This window comes from Pteropus medius, unplaced genomic scaffold (genome assembly GCF_902729225.1).
Source record: "Pteropus medius unplaced genomic scaffold, Ma_sr-lr_union100, whole genome shotgun sequence".
NCBI lineage: Eukaryota > Metazoa > Chordata > Mammalia > Chiroptera > Pteropodidae > Pteropus > Pteropus medius.
This window is the reverse complement of record NW_024352784.1, coordinates 3,474,089-3,496,728: the sequence shown is the minus strand read 5'-3', so window position 1 is coordinate 3,496,728 and position 22,640 is coordinate 3,474,089. Positions and strand designations below refer to the sequence as shown.

The 22,640-nt window shown below is 34.1% G+C and overlaps 1 protein-coding gene across 1 annotated transcript in view; it reads left to right on the top strand.

The window, feature by feature from the left end:
• Positions 1 to 22,640, top strand: part of FCHSD2 (FCH and double SH3 domains 2) — a 212,655-nt gene that overhangs the window by 124,384 nt on the left and 65,631 nt on the right. The window contains 3 exon segments of the mRNA XM_039848321.1: positions 18,790 to 18,863; positions 18,865 to 18,924; positions 18,926 to 18,964. Coding sequence (XP_039704255.1) covers positions 18,790 to 18,863; positions 18,865 to 18,924; positions 18,926 to 18,964 — 173 coding nt within the window.

The window sequence follows — 22,640 nt, the reverse complement described above, 5'->3', positions numbered from 1 at the left end:
GGTAGTTTGTTTCGCAAATGTTCCTTTTTTTGTAGGATGTTATTCTGCAACATATAAACTGATGTTTTTATTTTCAGAAGCTTGTGGAATATTTTATTAGTGGTTTGGATGAGGAAGGATGAAACACAGTGCATCATAGTAGAAAAGAGAACAAATGTCAATGTAATGAAAGACTTGAAAAGCTTAATAATACTAGGACCCTAATTCTAGACAGAAAAGGACATAAGATTCTGATGATAACATAATATTAGAACCATCAATCGCTTGTTCTTTATCCTCTATATATGCCACTGACTTTTTTGCATTTGTTCCTTTAAAATTAATCCTCTTGATTTCTATTCCATCATTCCAATTTTTGCAGATATATTTGAATCCTGATTCTGTCATTCATGATCTTGACCATACTCTTCATCTTTGTATCATCCATAAATTTGATAAGCTTCCATTGTATTTATTTCTTCAGGGATTAGATAAAATCATTGAAATGGCTAGAACCCTGTGTTTACTTAGTTACTAAAGATCTGCTTCCAGGTTTATTTGTGTCTTAATTAGCCACTTATTCAACAACTGTGAAATTGTTAACTACACACAGTTTTTTCATCTAAATTTTTTCAATCTTATTCACCAGTAAGTATAGCATATGGTTAAAGAAGACAAGTTTTGGAGCAAGGCACATCTGGTTTGACTCTTGGCTCCTTCACTTAATAATTTCGCAACCTTTAGCAAATTTTTTCTCTTCAGTGTTAAGTCTTAGGTAACTTGTCTGTGAAATGGGGCTGCTAAGTATCCCAAATTGCTTTGGGGTATAGTTCTCAAAAATACTCATTTCTGAACTACAAGTGCTTTCTGTATTTAAAACAGCAGTAAATACAGAGAAATACTATTCAAAATGACATGGAAACACCTGGATTTGATGTATTTGTAGAGCAGCTAAGAATTAGGGAGAGCAGAGACCACATTTTTGAACTGAACATTAAAGAAGGCTCAAAAGTTACAGTATTAAAGATGGAAAGTATTAAGTGTGAGCAGTGCTAAGGCAGCCTCACATGTATAATACCTCCTCATCTCTAGGTCACTATGTATCTCTTTACTTTACTTTTCGACCAACCGATAGTACTTTAGCTCAAAGGTAGGAAAGCATGGTGAGTGAGGGGTGTGTCTTTCTCGAAAGCCTAAGCACAATTTACTCTCTTTAGCTTCAGCCCATATTCCTGGCTCAGCCTTCTTACATCTTGGGAATGCTTTTTATCACAACCTTTCTTTACCTTCATCCTTATTGTCAGAGTGTATTTTTTCCCCCTGGAGAAAAACAAATTAAAGTTTAATAACATGTATACCTCCTGTAAACATGGGAGCGACCCAAGAAAACTGAGTAACTCTGAGTGTCTTTTAAACCATAAGATTCTTTATTATTCTCCTTATCCTATACCTTTCCCCCACATCCATCCCCAACAAAGAACTTTCTGGTGGCTTACAGATTGGATGCTATTTTACTAGAAATCTTTGTAACTTTAAAAGAAATGAGAATAGCAAATAGGTTTCAGTTTATGTGCCATTTATAATTAAGTAATAGTGGCTGCCTGTAATGCTGGGCCAAGAATTATTCTGAGCCTCTAAGCTCAGGTGCCATGATCCATTAGCAGTCTCTGTCATGGATGTGAAAGACACAAATATCAGCACATGGGCCCCCTGTTTGATTTCCCCAGCCTAGTAAATCCAGAGATTTACTTTGGATCCATTTAAATCTATAAGAGCAGCAGATTTAAAAAAACGTGTGTGTGTGTGTGTGTGTGTATTCCAGATTAATCTGTATTTGAAGTTTCTTTTTATATATTTATGCTTTAAAATATATCTTCCTCAAAGTTAGACAGAAGTCAATGTACTGGAATATCTGAGGTTATCTTGATGACACCAAAAAATAAAACCAAACAGAAACTGGGAATCAGAGGAACTTTAATTATAGTTCTGCCTCTGCCAGTCAGCATATGACTAACATAACCTATGTAGATATCAGTTGAACCAGTGTTCGACATATAATATTAAATACTTTTATTGCTCCTTTCAGTAAACATACAGAAAACTAAGGAGCAGGTGTTGTGAAATGGCTATTTTTGTCGTTTGTTGAAACCAGGTCCACATTGACAGTCTGAATTGTTAATCTTAGAATGGACAAAAACTGAATATATGAAATGAAAGAGAAACAGTAACAGTTAAACTAGGACTAAAATTGCTGAAATGGGTGAATAGTATTGACAGAACTTTAGAGACCACATAGGTCTGCAAATCTTAATTGGCTAGTGCACCACCTGCTCACCCTCAAGATTCTAATATTTAGAGAAACCGCATGGCCTGCACACACACAAAATATTAGTACTGACGAGCATGTGTCATATTCTTTAGGTATATCAAAGCAGAAAAGTAACTGAGAGACTGATCTGGTTCAGTGCTCTTATTTCCATAGATGGAAACAAGTCAGTTATTTTGATACCCTAGAATATCCTATTCTGAAACAAGATTATGGATTTTTTTTTTTTCAATTAAAAAAATTATTCCTTGTCTAAGCAGGGTCAGGCCTGGTTAGTACTTGGATGGGAGATAAAAAATAAAAAAATAAGGGATTGTAAACTGGCAAGGTCCTTGTAATCTGTGAGGTCAACCAAGGGTTGTCCCACCTAAAAAAAAGAAAAAAATAATAATAAAGAAAATTATTCCTTGGGTTAAAATAGATGATAACTTTTTCTTAAATCTTATCACTTTTAAGTGATTATAGATAAAACTTAGGGAGGAAATAAGAGACTTTTCTCTGAATATAGGTTTTTAATAAAAGGAGAAAGAGTTGGTGAGCTTGGAATAGAAACTGGTGGATCAGTAGGGGGAAAATTGATATATAATGAATACCCAGTTAACACATTTCACCCCGTGGTGTTTCCATGAAGTCCAGCAATTGTTTTAGAACTTGTCATTTTTACACTCTGCTCCTTAGCTCCAAAGGTTCACCTATGACTTTACTTAAAGCAAGCCATCTTTTCCCTTTGTAAAATAGTGAGAAAATTCAATGCTAGAGTTTACAGATGAACAAAGCCAAAATCTTTAATATTAGAGCAGAGTACTTTAGTTAAATTGTAAAATATGGTAAGATATGTGTGTGGATATCTATATAGAGAGATATATGCATATATGTATATATTTATCACTCAATAAAAATGAAGAAATCATTTTTGTATTGTTATTTGAAATAATTTATATTAATATAATTCCAAATGTATAGAAAAATTTATGAACAGTACAAACTCATATATCCCTTTTACCTGGATTCCCCAGTTATTTTATTAATTTGCTCCCTCCCTTTAACATATATGTGTGTGTATGTATATGTTTGTGTGTGTGTGTCTCCATTGTCATTATTCTTTTTTTTCTGATCCATTTGAGAGTAAATTGCAAACATAATGCCTCTTTTAAATGCTCCAGAATTTATACCCCACAAATAAGGCTACTGTCCTACCTAACCATCTAAACCTATAACCATCCCAATCAGGAAATCAACAGCAATATACTACCATTCAATCCACAGACACAATCTAAATTTTACCAGCTGTTCCAACAATATCTCTTTTTTTCCCCGATTACAGTTTACATTCTATATTATATTAGTTTGGGGATTACAATATAATGATTAGATAATGATATAACTTTTGAAGCGATCATCCCAATAAGTCTAGTACTCATCTGATGCCATATACAACAATATCTCTTACTGATTTCTGATTTGAGATCCAGTGCAGGATCATTTGTTCTCATTTAGATGTCATTTCTCTTCAGTCTCCTTTGACCTGAAAGATTTCCTCCATTTTTTCCTGTTTTTCATGACTCTGATAGTTTTAAAGAAAGAGTACAGGCCTTTGATTTTATAGGCTGTTACTCAAGCTAGGTTTGTCCAGTGTTGCTACATGTTCAATCTCAGGTCATGCATTCTTGGCGGAAATACCTCAGAAATGATGCTGTGCTCTTTCGGTACATCATAGCAAGAGGCACGTGATGTTGACCTGTCCTGCCACTGGTGATATTAATCTTAATCACTTAATCAATTTGGTGTCTGCTAGGTTTTTTCTACTATAAATACATCATCTTTCCTATATGATAGCAAGTATTTTGGGGGGAGACTATGCCAATATTCTCCTATTCCTCATCAAACTCCTGTCCAGCCTTAGTATACTTTGACGAAATCCTCTTGAGTCAGCCACCTTTATGGTGAAATATTTTCATCATTTCTTCTACATTTATTAGCTGTCATTCTACCATGAGGAATAAGTTTTTATTCTCCCCTATTTATTCATTCATTTATATGGAAATTTCTTGCTCTTATTATTTATTATTATGCTTAAATTGCTCTGTACTTGGCCATACTTCAAACTAGCTTCTGCCCTTCTCATATGTCCCCATCATTCTCTGAGCATTGTCTTTCTGGAGTAAGATGTTCCAGTCTTATAATTTACTTTCCTCCCTCCAATTCTGGAATCAAATATTTCTTCAAGACCCCCTATTTCATTTTAGTGGAAGATAGTATTTAGAAACTGAGATCTAGGCAAACTTGCTTTGGGGTGTTATTGCTTTTGATCCCTCTCAGTGAACAGTTAGGAAATACACACACACACACGCACGCACGCACGCACGCACGCATTACAGCTAGATTTCATTATCCATATGTATAAACATAAATTCACATTGAGATGTCCAGTTCAGTCCAAAACCTCAAGATTTTTCCTAGCTTTCCCTTTTTTATGTTTCTATATAAATCTTTTTTTTTTTTTTTTTTATAGTGAGAAATTTGCCCCAATGATGCAGGATAGTAAATTTCCCCAAGTTGGTGGGAGAGACCAAACCCTGCACGGAGAGAAGAGGGGCCTTTGATGGAGAGTATAGAAAGAATTCAACACACGCCAAAGTTAGCATCAAAAGGAAAGTTTATTAAAAAAGGAAGGGTAACACTCCACAGACAGAGTGTGGTCTCCTCTCAGAGGCAGAGAATAAGAGGGACAGTGAGAGGGACTCAGAGTAGTCAGGGAATTCAGCTTATATATCACTCTTTGGTTCCCATTTCCTTTGATATAGACACACTGTAGGTAGTGTGAAGAGATAAGAATACGTAGAGCGAAAGGCCTGCTGGCAGTTCCCAGCCTTTAATCCATCGGTTCCCCATGGTTTTAGCCGTAGGGAATGACTCTTGGTTCCTGTTTCCCCTTCACAGCTATGGGGAATGGGTTGTTAGCGATCCTAGAAATCTTCTTTTGTTCTGAAGGTATCCTCCTGACCTGGCTGCAGGGCTGATCAGCACATTGCTGTCTCTGAATGTGGCTTGATTAACATTTTTAATTCTCTCGCTTCCTCCCTACGTTACCATTATCCTCAATATGTGTACTTATTTGTTCAATTTCTTTGTGTATTTATTAGGTCCTGATCACTCTGGTCACCTACTCAGCCTTTGATTTTTCCCTCCCAAAGTTACTACCCTTGAATCTTCCTAATCTCTGTAATGGCAATTGCAATTGCTCAGGCCAGAAAAAAGCCTTAATGTCATCTTCGTTGCCCTTCTCCAAACCCACTAATCCATCCCATGAAGAAAATTGCTTCAGTTCTACCTTTAAATAGAACCATCCTTCCCCTCACTCCACTGCTATTGTTTAAAATCAAGCCACCATTATTATCTCATATGGTTACTTAACTCTCTGCTTCCACCCCTCCCTTCAGTGTCTGTTCTCCACAGAGTAGCCAAAGTGTTTCTTTTAGAATGTAAATCTCAGATTGTCATTCCTTTGTCATTCAAAACCTACTGTGAGCTTCTCTTCTCACTCAATTTTTAAGTCAAAATTCTTACCAAGATCTAGCACTCTTTTTTTCACTGTAATTCAGCCTTATTAGTCATCTTACTATTCAACAACAGTCATACTCTCACTTCAGGACCTTTGCCCCTGCTATTTCCTTAGCACGCTATTCCCCCAGATATCTACATAACTCGCCACGCCATCATTTTATTCAGGTCTTCATTAAATGTGACTTTATCAGTGAGACTTTCCCTGACTACCCAATATAAGGTAGCATCCTCTTCTTCACTCTCTATTTCTTTACTTTGTATATATTTATTGTATTTATTAAGACTAGGCATTATATTTAAGAGCAGGCTTCGTCTGTTTCCTCCCCCCCACCCCCCCCCCCCACACACAGTATCCCCACCAATTTAGAATAATGTCTGACAAATAGTGGACTTTCGATAATTATTTGTTGAATGACTTTTTGTACATTCGTGTTTAATATTTCGATTTGAGTGAAATTGATTTGGGTGACATCTGTTTTATACAGCTGTAAATTAGATTTTACTTTTTTTTTTTTTTTACAAGGAAATTAGTGTCAGATAGGCTATTACTTGGCCTTAACAGAGAAAGTTCATTTTTAGATTGTAAATGTTTCAGAAAACAGAATTAGAAATTAGAGATGTTTTGAAAATGAACCTGTAGTGGAATTGATAAAAGGTATGCTATGCTCAAAACCACCTGCATGTTTCTGAGATCTGGAGTTTACTGTCCTAGTTTCCAGTGCTTGGCAGACCCTCTGAAGACCATTTCTCAAAGACTGTCCTTCCTAACTGTAACTGTTTTTCTGACCCAAGACTGTTAGGAGTCTTAAATTTTTCTGGCATATTTTATTTTTCTTAATATCTAATACCATATTTATTTAATTTTCTATTGATGTACAGTAACTTCATAAATTCCTCTTATTCCTTCCACTTCTAATAACAAAATTTTTGAAAGTTGGAAGTATATTGAAACTAGTAGAGGAGTAGTTCTATTTGCTTCAGGATAGGTTGAGGCTCTAGAGAGGGTGAACTATTGACCATAAGAAAAAGCAGATAATTCTATCAAGAAAGCCTTCCTCCTACAAAGAAGTAGGCTTTCATTGCTTTATATTTTTTAACTTTTTAGATCCTGTTTCTTCATCTATGAAAATAAAGCAAACAATATCTTTTTCATGAGTTAGGTATGTATGCCGGTGGTTGACATATAATAGGTGTGCTTTAAGTATTCATTTCTCTTTCTACCTTCCCTGCTCTTCCACTCATTAACACAACATCTTATACATATTAAAAAATTCTTATGTATTTTAATCAAATTTTCTTACCAAAATAGTTAAAGTCAGTGAACACAAGTAAACAAAAAGTACACGAAATTGTTTTTGCTCTAAAAATACTGAAGGCTAATATTAGATTAGTATTTTCCCTTACAGACTTTATATATCTTTCTGGCATTAGAATAGAGAAGAGAGAGTTACTTCACCTGAGTGATCAAGCGAGACCAATATATAAATGAAAGTACATAGGGAGTTTCCAAGCATTAAACTCATGGGCACTCTTCCTCCCTAACTTTATCTTTATTTAGTAAGACATGCAGACATACCATGAAGATTTGGGGATTTTTTTTTGGTTCTTGCCAAAAATAAAATAAACATGCTCTAAAGTATGCCTGTTGAGAATACCAACAACGTGATTCTGAAAGTTATCTTTTTAAGTGAAGGAAAGAGTATGTTTGTTATACTATTCTTGTCAACTAGAAATTTCCCTAAGCTTTATGGGGTAAGAACTTTATCTGTTATATTGAACTCTAGCCTCATTTCCACAGCAAGCATGATTGATTTTAGATAGATATTAAGAACTTATAAACAAACTCTGAAAAGCTAGGTTTCAAGTCAGTGGGAAAATAACAGATTATAAAGGTAATGATGTTAAGCCTCTCTAGAAAAAGAAAAAAAAATCAATCCCTTCTTCAAACCAAGCCATCTTATAGATTTGTTAAAGATAAATGTAACAGAGAAGAACATGAAAAATAATTTATCTTTTCTTAGTGTGGGGAGGAGATATTTAAGTATTCTAGCAAAGTCAAAAACACTGTGTGGGAATATGGTGATAGATTTGATACTCTCAAATTTAAAAATGTATAATACAATAATAACAAAAACAAAGCTAACATTTATTAAGCTTACTACCAAGCCTCGTAGTAAGTTTTTACATAAAAGTCAAAATGCCAAGATTGAGAAACCCTGCCATAGAACTGCATGATCTGTAACCTTGGTCTGCTTTTCATGTTATCACAGGCAATAGTATCACTTGATGTTCTGCGCATGGTATAGAAAGTATTACCGGCATCTCAAGCTTCAGCATGTTTCCTCACTGCTACTTTGCTGTTTAGCAGATGCCTCCTTTATTAGTTTTTTTTGTTAGAATAACACCCCACTACAAGATACTTATTTTGTTAATAATTCTTTTAATTAGAATAAAGGCTAAACAACTAAAATAAACCCAAAATGTATGAATCAAAAAAGATAGATGTTAATTATTTTTCATGCAATAGTTTAGGGTAGATAGGTAGGATCTACCTCATGAAATTATTCAAAGACCCAGGTGGCAAGATAACTTCACCACTTTATGTCATCATTGGCTTGGCCAAACCAGAGTCATTGACGCATTTGAGTTTTAGCCAATGGGTAGAGGAAAGAGAGCATGGGAAAGACATCGGTTCTCTTAAGATCTAGACCTGAAAGTAGCATATATTCTTCAGCTCACATTGTGTTAGAGAATACTTAGTCACATGGCCATACCTAACAGCATAGGAAGCTAGTAAGTACAGTCTCACCATGTCCCCAGGAAGAAAGAGAGAACAGATTTTGGTGAACAACAAATAGTTTTTTACCACGACCACTATCTGTGCTGCCTCTAAATATCTAATAAGGCAGATGACAACGTGGGAGTTAAAGTGTTCTTAAAAATCAATAAGAAAAACAAAAACATCCTAAAAGAAATAAGGAAAAGCTACAAATTTAGTTTAAAAAAGAGAAATACACCCTTGCATATACAGCCAACTAATATTTGATAAGGGAGCCAAAAATACTCAAAAATACTCAATGCTTAAATAATGGTGTTGGGAAAACTGGATAACCATATACAGAAGCATAAAATTGGATCCCTATCTTAAACCTACACAGTAATTAACCTGAAATAGATTAATTCCTGAAACGTAAGACCTAAAACCATAAAACGCCTAGAAGAAAGCATAAGGAAAGAGCTCCTTGACATTGGTCTTGGCAGTGATTTTTTGGATGTGACAACAAAAGCACAAGCACCAAAAGTAAAAACAAGTAGGAGTACATCAAGCTAAAAAGCTCTACACAACAGAAGAAACATTCAACAAAACAAAAAGGCACTTTATGAAATGGGAGAAAATATTTGCAAATTATATATCTGATAAGGAGTTAATATCCAAATATGTAAAGAACTCATAACACCATAGCAAAAAAAAATCTGATTAAAAAATAGGCATCTAACAGATATTTTGTCAAAGAAGACATACAGATGGCCAAAAGGTACATGAAAAGGTGTTCGGCATTACTAATCATCAGGGAAATCCAAATCAAAACCACAATGAGCTATCACCTCATACCTATTTGAATGGCTATCATCAAAAAATAAGAGATAACCAGTGTTGATGAAGATGTGGAGAAAAGGAAACCGTTGTGCATTGTTGGTGAGAATGTAAATTGGTTTAGCCATTATAGAAAACAGAATGGAGATTCCTCAAAAAATTAGATATACCATAGGATCCACATATCCCACTATTAGGTATATAACCAAAGGAAATAAAAATGGCATCTCAAAGAGATATCTGCATGATAAAGAGAGATCCCCATGTTCATTGCAGCATTATTCACAGTAGGCAAGATATGGAAACAATCTAATTGTCTGTCAGTGGATGAGAGAATAAAGAAAATGTGTTGTATATATACAATGGAATATTATTCAGCCATGAGAAAGGAAATCTTACCATTTGTGACAACTTGGATTAACCTTGAGGGCATTTTGCTAAGCGAAATAAGTCACACAGAGAAAGACAAAAGCTGTATGATTTTTATACGTGAAACCAAAAAAAGCTGAACTCATAGAAAAAGAGTAGAGTGTTGGCCCAGGGGGTGGTAAATATGGGGATTTGTTGATCAAAGGGTACAAATTTCCAGTTATAAGATGAAGAAATTCTGGGGATCTAATATACAGCATGGTGATTATAGCTAATAATACTGTATTATATACTTGAAAGTTGCTAACAGTGGATCTTAAATGTTCTCACCACAAAAAAAGAAATGGCAAATATGTGACAGGAGGAAATGTTAGTGAATGCTAAGGTGGTAATCATTTTATGACATATAAGTGTATCATATCAATATGTTGTACACTTTAAACTTACACAGTATCGTATGTAAAATATATCTCAGAGTAGCTGAGGAAGAAAAACAAATATAAAAGACTAGTGTTAGTACATCTTTGGTCATTTGAGGTTTGACAAGGGTGCCAAGACCATTTAGTAAAGGAAGAAATAATCTTTCAACAAATGGTACTGGGACAGCTGAATAGATACATGCAAAAGAGTGAAGTTGGACCTCTACCTCACGCCATATATGTAAATTAATTCAAAATGAATCAAAGACTTAAATATAAGAGCTAAAACTATAAAACTCTTAGAAGGAAAAATAGGTGTAAGTCTTTGTGACCTTAAGTGAGACACCAGTTTCTTAGATCTAACCCAAAGCACAGGCAACCAAAAAAAGAGACATATTAGACCTCATCAAAATTAAAAACTTATGTACCAAAGGAACCTATAAGAAAGTGAAAAGATAACTCACAAAATAGGAGAAAATATTTACAAATTATATATTTGATAAGGGTCTAATATCCAGAATACATAAAGAAGTTTTACAACTCAACAATAAAAAGACAGATAACCTAATTTTTTAGATGGACAAAAGATTTGAATAGACTTTTCTCCAAAGAAGAGAGACAAATGTCCAGTAAGCACATGAAGAGATGCTTGACACCATTAGTCATTTGGAAAATACAAATCAAAATCATAGTGAGATACCATTCACGTCTACTGGGATGGCTAGAATTAAACAAACAAACAAACAAAAACAAAATAACAAGTGTTGATGAAGCCATGGAGAAATTAGGGGGAATGTGAAATGATGCAACCACTGTGGAAAACAGTTTGGCAGTTTCTCAAATTGTAAGAATGATGTATGACCCTGTAATTCTTCTCTTAGGTGAATAACCAAGACAATTGCAAAGAGGTTTTCAAACAAAAACTGTATACACAAATGTTCATATAAGCATTATTCATCATAGACGAAAAATGGAAACAACCCAGATATCTATCAGCTAATGAATGGATAAATAAAATGTGATGTATCTATACAGTAGAATGTTATTAGGCCATAAAAGGAATGAAATACTGATACATTTTATAACATAAATAAATCTGGAAAACATGTTAAGTGAAATAGGCCAGACTCAAAAGATCACATACTCTATGATTCCATTTATCTGAAATGTCCAGAAGAGGCAAATTTATAGAGACAGAAATTAGGTTAGTGGTTGCTAGGTTCTCAGGGGAGAGGAAAATGGCAGCTTCTACTTAATGGATATGAGGAGTTTTTTTGGGGGGGAGCGGCGGAGGATGGTTGCAAAGCATAAAAATGGTGAATTTTATGGTATTTGAATTACATCTCAATAAAAAACAAAAAGATTAGTGACTGAAAATCTTCCATTTCACCAGTGAACAATAAAATGGAAATTACAACAATGTTATGTCAATTGGATCTATCAAAATAGTAAGTTAAAAAAATTTTAATGCATTTATATTCTATTGAGAGTATAAATTGGTATGGTTATTTTGGAGAACCTATTGTTTATATATGTCAGATGCTTTAAAATGAACCATACTCTTTGCCTCACAATTATATTTATTTGCTAGACATTTATTCTAAGTATATAAATAGGTATCGATGAAAATATTTGTCTACATGTGTGAGGATTACAATGAGATGAAAAATTTAAAGCAACTAAAATGTTTAAAAATAAAACATTTAATAATTTGAAGTAATTTAAATATTTGATAACAGTAGATAATTTATGATATCCAAATGATGTCATATTATGTCATTCATTTTCAATTATCTTATAAAAGATTAATGACATGGGAAATGCTAACATTTATTAACTGATTAAAATGGGGCATAAATAATATATAAAACATAGTCCTAAATTTGTTTTAAAGTCTATTTCATAAATATATATTCACATATTTATATATATATGTGGATAATCATCAAAATACTTGGAAATGATTATCTCTAGATAGTAAAATTACCTATGGTTTTTATACAAAAACGACTTCCATCTAATTCCTCCAACCCCATTAAATTTTGTCCTCTCTATTCCAGCTGCTAATATACACAATGTACATACAGTTCAAAATCCACGTTGATTTCTCGTGCTATCTCTTGAATAGCCTGGCATTTCTGTCTTATATAAGCAGTCTACCACACGGGAGTGACTAAGCTGCAATGTTTTCCTTAGAAGGATATTTTAGACTGCACTGTGCTTACTTCTGCCCGCTTGGTTTGAACTTGATTGTATATATTACTTACGTTTTCTATTATATGTAGTATTTTTACATATTATATATTTAATATAATGTAATTTATGTTATCTATATATTATTTAACTGTATAAAGCTATAGCAGTTAACAGTTTTTTCATCAATATGCATAAGTATCCTCAGATTTTGTAGATGGGTTTAATTAGCATTGAGCATTTTAAATGATGGCAGTAAAACTGATCAGAAAGCAGCTTCCCAGAATTATAAATCAAAGTCAATTGTTAGCGTAAATGAAAAAGAGAATTAATTAATTTATTCTATGGTTATCTATAAACCTCATCAGTCATTCTCTTCATTTTCTTTTCTCATTAAAACTTAATAACTAACAAAGGTGTGTGAATTTTACCTCTGCTGCCTTCCCATAATCAAAGGTGATAACCTTAATGATTAGTGAAATTAAAGAAAACCAAGAAGCAGAAGGGAATTTTTTTAGAGGTCCCTAAATTAGCCATAAACAAGATTTATTTCCTACAGAATTGTAAGTCTCTACCCAAGATTTGAGTCTTCCTGAGCATCTGTGCTTTTCCATACCAAAATATACCATACTGTTCAGTGTTGCCTTGGTCCTCATTCAATCTCTCAATAATGCTTTTCTTCTCAAACCTTTCTCAGGCATCTTGGACTTCGAGTCAGTAGTAAACAAATCCCTGATTTCTTCAACATCAAAAAAAAAGTATAAAATATTTCAAACATATAAAAGAATGCAATATTATAAATGTTCAGGTATCTATTACTTAAAATTAGCAAAAGGTAACATTAGATTAGGTACATTTTTTTAAAGAAATCAAGATACACATATAATTTAAATCACATTGTACCCCCACCTGTTTTATTCCTTCTTTTCTTGTTCCCTTCCACTAAAAGAGACAGCCACTATTCTGAAGATAGTATCTTTCTTTTCTGACTATGTTTTCAGTACTTTTTAAAAGTTCATATAAGTATGTATTCATAAACAATATATAATAATGTGTGCTTTTAAAGAAATTATATAGAGTGACATTGTCTTGTTCCTGTTCTGGAACTTAATATTTTTAATGAACACATCATATTTTTAAAATTTATCCAAATATATGTAACTCTAATTCATTTATTTTAACTTATATACTGCATACCACTTTATAAACTATAATCAATTTATGTATTCTGCTACCGAAAGACAATTGGGTGGTTTCTAGTATTTTACTATTCAAACAATGCTTCTTTGAACATTTTTGTACCTTTTCTAGCTTTAGTAAGTACTGCCAAAGTGATTGTACAAATGTATACTTTCTCCAACAATATATAGATGTTCTCATTTCCCCGCATCCTCCTCAATGCATAATATTAGCAGACATTTTAATTTTTGCCAGTCGATGGGCACAAAATGGTATTTTCTATTGGCATTTTTCTAATCACTGGTGAAGTTGAGCATTTTTATCATTCCTGTTTCTTCTGCTGTGAATTGCTTGTTCATATCCTTCATCCATTTTTCTATTCAGTTGTGTTTTTCTTATTGATTTGTAGGGATTCTTTTTTATTCTGGATACTAATTCTTTGTTATATGTTATAAGTAACAAAGTTGGATGCTTTTTTATTTCTATTTTCTTTTATTAACAGAAGTTTTGAATTTTTATGTACTCAAAAATTGTCATTTTTTTCTTTTAATATTGCTATTTTTGTGCACCTGCCTAGAGATCATAAAGATAATTATCTAGATTTTTTTCTAAATGCTCTAAAATTTCCTTATATAACGCTAGCTCTTTAGTCCTTCTGTGGTTTAATTAGCGATTGCATTTTCCTCTTTTTAGATAACCACTTGTTCCAATACCACTTATTGAACAGTCTGATTTGACAGACTCTGTGATAAACCAGTTCTCTTATATATGCAAGTATATTCTGGGTTTTATATTGTTTCATTTGTCTCTTGTCTATCCCTGTCTAATATCACACAGTTTTCAAAATTTTTAGTTCACAATGGTCCTTCACTCTAATCTTTAGAATCTGCTAGTTATCCTGTGTATATTTTGATTGGGATTACACTGAATTATAGATTACTATATTTGTTTCCTAAAGCTGTCATACCAAATTCCCATAAACATAGTGGCTCGAAACAACAGAAATTTATTCTCTCATAATTCTGGAAGCCAGAAATCTGAAATCAAGGTATCAACAAGGTTAGTTTCTCCTGGAGGCTCTAAATTAGACTTAATGAAAGTTAAACATTTGTGTGTCAAAGGACTTAATAAGGAAAGTGAAAAAGACAACCCATAGAATTGGAGAAAATATTTATAAATCATGTTTCTGTTTCTAGTATCCAGAATATATAATGAACTCTTAACAACTAAACAACAAAAAGACAAATATCCCAATTAGAAAATGAGCAGAAGACTTCAATAGATACTTCTCCAGAGATACACAAGTGGTCAATAAGCACATGAAGTAGGTGCACCATCATTAATCATTAGGGAAACGCTAATAAAAACTGCAATGAGAACTACTTCATACCCACTAGATGGCTATAATAAAATAAAATGCATAGCATATAGCATAGTATTCTATAGCATGTTTGTCATAGAGACAATACCCCTTTTATTTAATTTTAATAGTATTTTTATTTTTCAATTATAGTTGGCAAACAATATTATCTTAGTTTCAGGTATATAGCATAGTGATTAGACATTTATATATCTCACAAAGTGATCGCCCCAATAAATCTAATACCCATCTGACACTGTACAGTATTACAATATTATTGGCAATATTCCTTATACTGTCCTTTATATTTCCATGACTGTTTTGTAACTACCATTTTGTACTTCTTAATCCCTTCTCCCTTTTTCACCTACACCTCCAACCCCCTTCCCATCTGGTAACCCTGAAAATGTTCTCTGTATCAGTGAGTTTGTTTCTGTTTTTTTTTGTTGTTGTTGTTGTTGTTGTTCCTTAGATTCCACATGTATGTGAAATCATATGGCATTTGTCTTTCTCTAACTGACTTACTCCACTCAGCACAATACCCTCTAGGTCCATTATGAAATATCTTTTTTCATCCCTTTGCTTTTGGTCTGCATGTGTCTTTTAATCTGAAGTGAGTCTCTTGTAGGCAGCCCATGTAAGGGTCTTGTTTTCTTACCCATTCAGCCACCCTATCTTTGGATTAGAGCATTTAGTTCTTTTTCATTTGAAGTACTTGTTGATAGATATGTATTTATTGCCATTCTTTATCCATATTTTTTTCTTAAAGAAGTCTCTCCAACATTTCCTAATACTGGCTTGGTGGTGATGAACTCCTTTAGCTTTTCATGTCTGGGAAACTCTTTATCTTTCCTTCAATTCTAAACGATAGCTTTGTTGAGTAGAGTAATCTTGATTGTAGGTTTTGGCTTTTTATCACTTTGAAAATTTTGTGCCAAGCCCTTCTGGCCTGCGAAGTCTCTATTGAAAAATTATCTGACAGTCTTATGGGTGCTCCCTTGTAGGTAACAAATTGCTTTTCTCTTGCTGCTTTTAAGATTCTCTCTTTGTCTTTGATCTTTGACATTTTAATTATGATGTGTCTTGGTGTGAGCCTCTTTGGGTTCATCTTGTTTGGGACTCTGTGCTTCCTGAGCTTGTATGTCTATTTCTTTCATCAGATTAGGGAAGTTTTCTGTCATTATTTCTTGAAATAGGTTTTCGATTCCTTGCTCTCTCTTCTCTTTCTGGCACCCCTATGATGCAAATGTTGTTGCACTTAATGTTGTCCCAGAGGCCCCTTTAACTATCCTCATTTTTTTGGATTTTTTTTTTCTTGTTGCTGTTCTGATTGGGTGTCCTCTGCTACTCCATCATCTAAATCACTAATTCGACCCTCTGCTTCATCCATTCTGTTGATTCCTTCTAATATACTCTTTATCTCAGATATTGTTTTCTTCATTTCTGACTGGTTCCCTTTTATGTGTCCATCTCCATTTTTATGTTTTCTGTTTCTCTGTTAAAGTTCTCACTGAGTTTATCTGTTCCCCTAAGATCATTGAGCATCCTTATAACCAGTGTTTTGAACTCTGTATCTGTTGGATTGCTCATCTCCACTTTGTTTAGTTCTTTTCCTGAAGCTTTGTTCTTTTCTTTCACGTGAGACATGTTTCTTTGTCTCCCCATTTTGGCTGTCTCCCTGTTTTTGTTTTTATGTATCAGATAAGGCTCCTAAGTCTCCCAGTCTTAGAATGGCCTTAGGTAGTAGATGTCCTGTGGGGTCCAGTGGCACAGCCTTCCCTGGTCACCTGAGTGAGGTGCTCAATCTGTGTCCCTTGTGTGAGTTGTGTGTACCCTCCTGATGTAGTTGAGCCTTGGTTGTTGTTTACAGTTTGATGGGAGTGATTAACCCTTGGGCTGATTGGTTGTGAGGAATGGCTGGTGAGGAGCTGACCCTTTGGAGCAGGATTCACTTTAGCAGGGCTCTGGTGACTGCCCAGTCTGCCCTTCGGGTGTGTCCTCCTCAGATACAACCCTGAGTAGTGCTCCCACTTCGTTGCAGATCAAAACAAGCCACTGGGTAGGCTGGCCCAAAAGCCTCCTGGGAGGGGCCCAGCTGCAGGCCAAGTTCAGCTGCTCCTTGCAGGGGAGGAGACTCTGCAGCTAAGATAATCCTACCAATTCTTGACCACCACGTGCTGTTGTGGGACCTGCCATGTCGCATCTTTGCCTCTCCTACCAGCCTCTTCTTGTGTGTGTCCCCAGTTCAGCCAGAGGTCTGTCTGTTCAGACAGACCTCAGGTGACTTCCAATTATAGTTACTCTGTAGGTTCATTGTAATTTTGGTGTGGTTGCAGGAGGCATGCTCAGCATCTAGCTTTTACACCATCTTGGCTGGTCTCCTTAATTTTAAAAAAGATATATGTTCTGTTTGATTACCAAAGTACCAAAAGAAAATTTGCAAAGTATAGAGAAAAACCCAAAGATAAAGAGACTCTTCCCTATACAGCAGTAAACCACTCTTACTGTCATTTTGGCATATCCTTCTCATTAATAATGTGCTTACATTATTAAATATACATACTTCAAAATTGGTATCATTTTGTTTATATGAGTACTGTTTCTCATAAAATATATTGTGGACTATTCCTGCCTTTAAATATTACTTGGAAATGTGATTTTAATGACCACATAATATTTGATAATATTAATATGCCATAAATTTTCTTGTCCTTTTTTGTCTGCTTTTATAAATCTGTAGTAAAGATTCTTTCATACAAACCTTTGTACACCTCCTTGATAACTTCCTTGAGATGCCTTTTTAAAAATTTATTCCCTAGTCAAAAACAAAGCTTTGTTAATGCTTTTCATGTAGATTCATTACCTTCCGGAAAAACTATATCAATTTATTCTCCTAAAAGCAATGTATGAAAGTACTCTTAATCAAAAATGTGTTTTATAATTAAATAAATATGAGCAACAATTTGGATGAATGTGTAATATTCTTAACATTTTAATTTTTTGCTTACTAATAAGTTGAACATTTTCATTTTGTGCTTAAACAACTTTTCTCACCAGTTATAAATGTAAGAAACGTATAAGATCATTAAAAGAACAAGACAGTTAATGCTGAAGATAGTAATGATACATTAATAGAGTTGGAGCCTATATTGCACACTAAGCAAACTGACATCCAGTGTAATTTATTAAGTACTTACATTCTCCTTAGATACCATTTTAGACATGAGAGATACAGTACTGTTAGCAAACATTTTACTTTCAGGTCACTCATATATTCATAATTTAACTGGATGCCTTCTATGTGCCATTTCCTGGAGACAGAATAGTGAACAAAAGCCACATGGCCTCTGGCTTCTTAAAGGGGAATAGAAATAGAAATATAACCTTATTCATTCATTAGCTATTTGTTACTTGCTATACACTATACTAACCTCATTATATATATTATTTTCTTTAATATTAAAATTATATTTAGAAACTGCATTTTGGAGACATGCATATATCTGATCAAACCTGTTCATGTGAACTGAAATACTAATGTGCTTTATAAAAGGCCTTTCAATATTGAAAGTGTGGTCATTTATTTATGGTAAGCATAGAATGTGAACACATGCAGATTAAGCCTCATTCCATTTAAAACTTTTGTGAGACTTTCAGTCTTTGGAATCTTGGTAGTGATGAGTTTAAAGGATAAGGATGATGACAAAGCTGATTCCCACTTAGGGCTAAAATTTATTTGTCCTGCTTCTATGACAAATAAATTAGAGCTAAGGATCATTTGTATTAGGTCTAAATGCCTTTTCAGTTTGGATCTGTTTGCACTTTCTACGTAGAGGCTATAGCACCGTCACACAGAACGCTAGGGGCTCTTGCAGAGAGACTAAATAAGCAGGCCACAGATGTTGAAGAAGCTCCTTGGAACTTTACTTGCTTACAGAAAGAGTCACCCACCATCTCATAGATTTCCTATCAGCCATGAAGCTTTCTCTAAGAGATCGAAATCTAACAGAAACTGGAAAGTTTTTACCAAACAGGCAGCTTTTAAAATCTGAAGAAACCTCTATAACTCTTTAGAGAAAATTAAATTATAATTGTAGATAACGTTAAACTTTGGAATGGAAAATAGAAACTTAATTTTTGTCTTATAATTTTAAATCCATTACTTAAAAAAGTATTTGAGGCATAATATATTACAACTACAATCTTACTAAGTAGAGCGGAAAATGTTTCGTTGTAACTTTTTTAGAAGGGGAATTATTGTCATTGCTGCTGAGAAATGGATCCTGTCTTTCTTGACCTTCCTTCCTGAATGTCCTCAGCCAATGTTTTTTCTGTGATTCGGATACTGCTGAGCACAGCAGAGGTTGTTGCTGGAATTGACTTCAGCATGGATATGTGAGTGTTTATAATAAGAAAAGCCAAATTCTTTCTTCACAGACTCTGTACTTGAAAGTTTTAATATTCTGAATAACTCTGTGCCCAAAAAAGTACAGTTCAACTACTGTATTAAAATTTGAAAATATCCTGCTTTACATATTTCGCTCAGAGGCCACTTTCATTAAGTGTAAAGACCAAAACTTCTGTGGCTCTTACCCTTACTGTATTTTCTAGAAAATATTTATAATTTTAAGTCTGCTTTAGAATGTAACTCAAAGACCATTTTAAAACCTATTGAATTGATTTATTAGGAAATCAAAAATAATCAAAATGATAAATTAGTCTCTGGCAAACCTTGATAAATACTGATTTCAGTGGTTAAGAACTGAACCATTCTCTCTTAATAAAAATTATGACTAATGTAATACTTAAGGACTTTCAAATACACTCAGGGTATCATGCCTCTGTTACAGCACCCTGTATAATTAAAATTATCTTATTACGTGCTTGTCTCCAACACTTGGCCAAATTTTTCATGGTTATTTACTCAAGTACACACATAAAACACAGACTTAGCCCTTAACCTAGTTCTTGGAACAGAGTTGGTTCTCAAGAAATATTTTATTGAATAATTTATTATTATGCTTATCACAGGTTCCTTTTGTCATAGTATTCTCAAATGAGTAGAAAATTCAGGTGCAAAGAACTTTAGCTGTCATGTGAGTATACCACATGTCTAAGATTGTTTCTGTCAGAGGCTGTCTTGGAGCTATAAAAGATCAGACCACATTCAGTGCAACCACCAATTATAGTTCAGAAGGGAGCAATGGAAACATCTAAGGGCAGCAGACTATTTCCTTTCCATTAATGGTCCCATATATCCAAGAAACTCTTACCTAAAATTTTGAGGAATGTCAGTGTAAGAAACATCCAAACCTGCAGAGAATTTTTATGAGTTTATTTGAGCCAAACTGACAATTTCCAGGAAGCAAAATCTCAAAGGATTGAAAAACTGCTCCAGAGAATGATGGCAGTTTTGCAGCTTATTTTATACATTAGAATCAAAGGAGGAGACATAAGGAGGGCTACATGAAATCCATTGGTGGTAGATTAAGGGAATGGAAGAAAGCAAAGTATAAAAAGTAAAACGGAGAGACACATATTTCTTTTACATTAGTGGGAACAGGATTGTTAATAATTAACATTTACAGCCCATAGAGATCGTATTCAGGGAACAAGATAACAATAAGGGGTTCTGTGGTCTTATGCTCTGGTGCAAGGTTGTACCCTGAGGGGTCCAGAAAAAGAGGATTATTCTGACATTCCAGGAGTATGTTAACATATTGAGGTGGTTTTTACCATGCTCACAACCAGATGATACATGCTAGTAAATAAATCAAAAGGACAACACAGACTGTATAGAGAAGCAGCATTATGTTTTCCTTTCCTGGCTTTATAATGTAGGGACTGAAACTTTCTTATATTTCCTCTTTCCTAGAACCTGAAGTAACTCAGTGCTTTTAAGAAAAATAACAAAGTATAAAATTAGGTGATGTATTTTAACTTTATATCAATTGACAAATTCATCCATGTGTTAAGATATTTTCAGTGATGCAGATGTAGCCTAATACTGGCTTTGATTGCTTTAAATTTGTAAAAATCTACTTTCTCTTCAAATCCTGGTTAAGTACAGCCTGAGGTCTTCAAAGAAAGATAAACAAATGTAGACAATCATCAATTATTTCCATCAGCAAGGGAGGACTGTAGAATTTCATAATAATTTAATTTTAAGACAGTTTATATTTATCATTATCTTGATATTTATATCTTTGACTTTCACCAAAGACTATTTTGGAATGCCCATTGCTCTCAGAAAAAGAAGAGTTTGGTTTTCTATGCTGCATTAAGAAAACTCAAGAGTCAGCATAACTTTACGGCTGCAGAATCCATGCCCTTCCTGGATCTAAATAAGTAGGCCACTGTTTAAAGTTCTCACTTTAGGGGAAATTGCATCAAATGCTTAGAAAGATGACACATTTTCTTTCTCCTAACTCCTAATTCATCATAATTTTCCTCTTCAAACAAGTTCCATGTAATTTACCCTTTCCTGTAAAATAAATGTTTAGTTAGTGGAAAATCCTAGAATTCCAAGTTTCTGAATTGATCTTTAGGATATACCAAATGTTTTTATTATTTTGAGTATTTACTGTTGAGTCAAACTCAACTGATTTTAGAGATCAAGTTGATCAAATGAGTAAAGAAGGCAGAGATAATATGTAAGGGGGAGTGTGTGGTCTATAGGTAACAGAACAGAAAATGACTTCTTAAAGGCATTCAAATTCAGTTTTTTAGAAAACACTGCTAGACCATTAAAACGTATTAATGCTCAAAGGCCCTGTGGTTTCTCAGTTTAGGTATTATAGACCTCTTCCCCTAGCACTTTGTATCGAATAATTTTTTTAAAGTTTGACTATATTTAAAATGTACATTAGGATGAATTACCTGCCAAATTTCTTCATAGTGGAGACCACCAAAGAGCCCATATAGCCAGGTTAACTCATATTTGTATAAACCTTGAAAGAATGCTTCTCCTGCCATTTCTGAGCATATGTGTGAATTCTGGTATATCATTGATTATGAAATTTATGGCTCTTCACACCAATCTCTGTAGAAATTGAAGTTCGTGCACGTCTGCTCATTTGAAATTGAATAAACAAGTATACTTAGAGAACATTCTAGATAGTAGGCTTATTTAAGCTTCATTTGTCATCCATAACCCTTTAGTAAGGAGTGTCTTCATTGCAGATAACAAAGAATGGGAATTTCTCAGGTAAACAAACCACAAAAGGACAAAGTGGTGCTTGCTCGGGAACTACCTAATCTAAAGGCACTCTCTGGCCCTTTCCTCTGGGAATGTCCCCATTCCCAGCTTCACTCTGCCAAATTTGTTATCACTGCTTTTCCTCGTAAATTGGTTTTAGTCTCTCCTACTGCAGATAGATTTTCTCCACTTGTTGGAAAGAATAGCCATTTGATGGGAAGAAGAGGCCATTTTGGACTCATCTTTCATCTGCCATTGCAAGAATGGCCTAATTTAGGTCAAGAGCCCACCTCTGCCCAATAACGGTGTCTGTCTTGCATATCAATTTTGCCTCCAAGTTTACCCCTGGGGTCAAGAGAGCGGTCTCTGTTGCTGGAAGGAGTGGGAAGGTATGCAAAGCCATATATGTTTTATGTCTTAAGATTCCACATAAAAAGATGCCACTACTAAAAAGATTT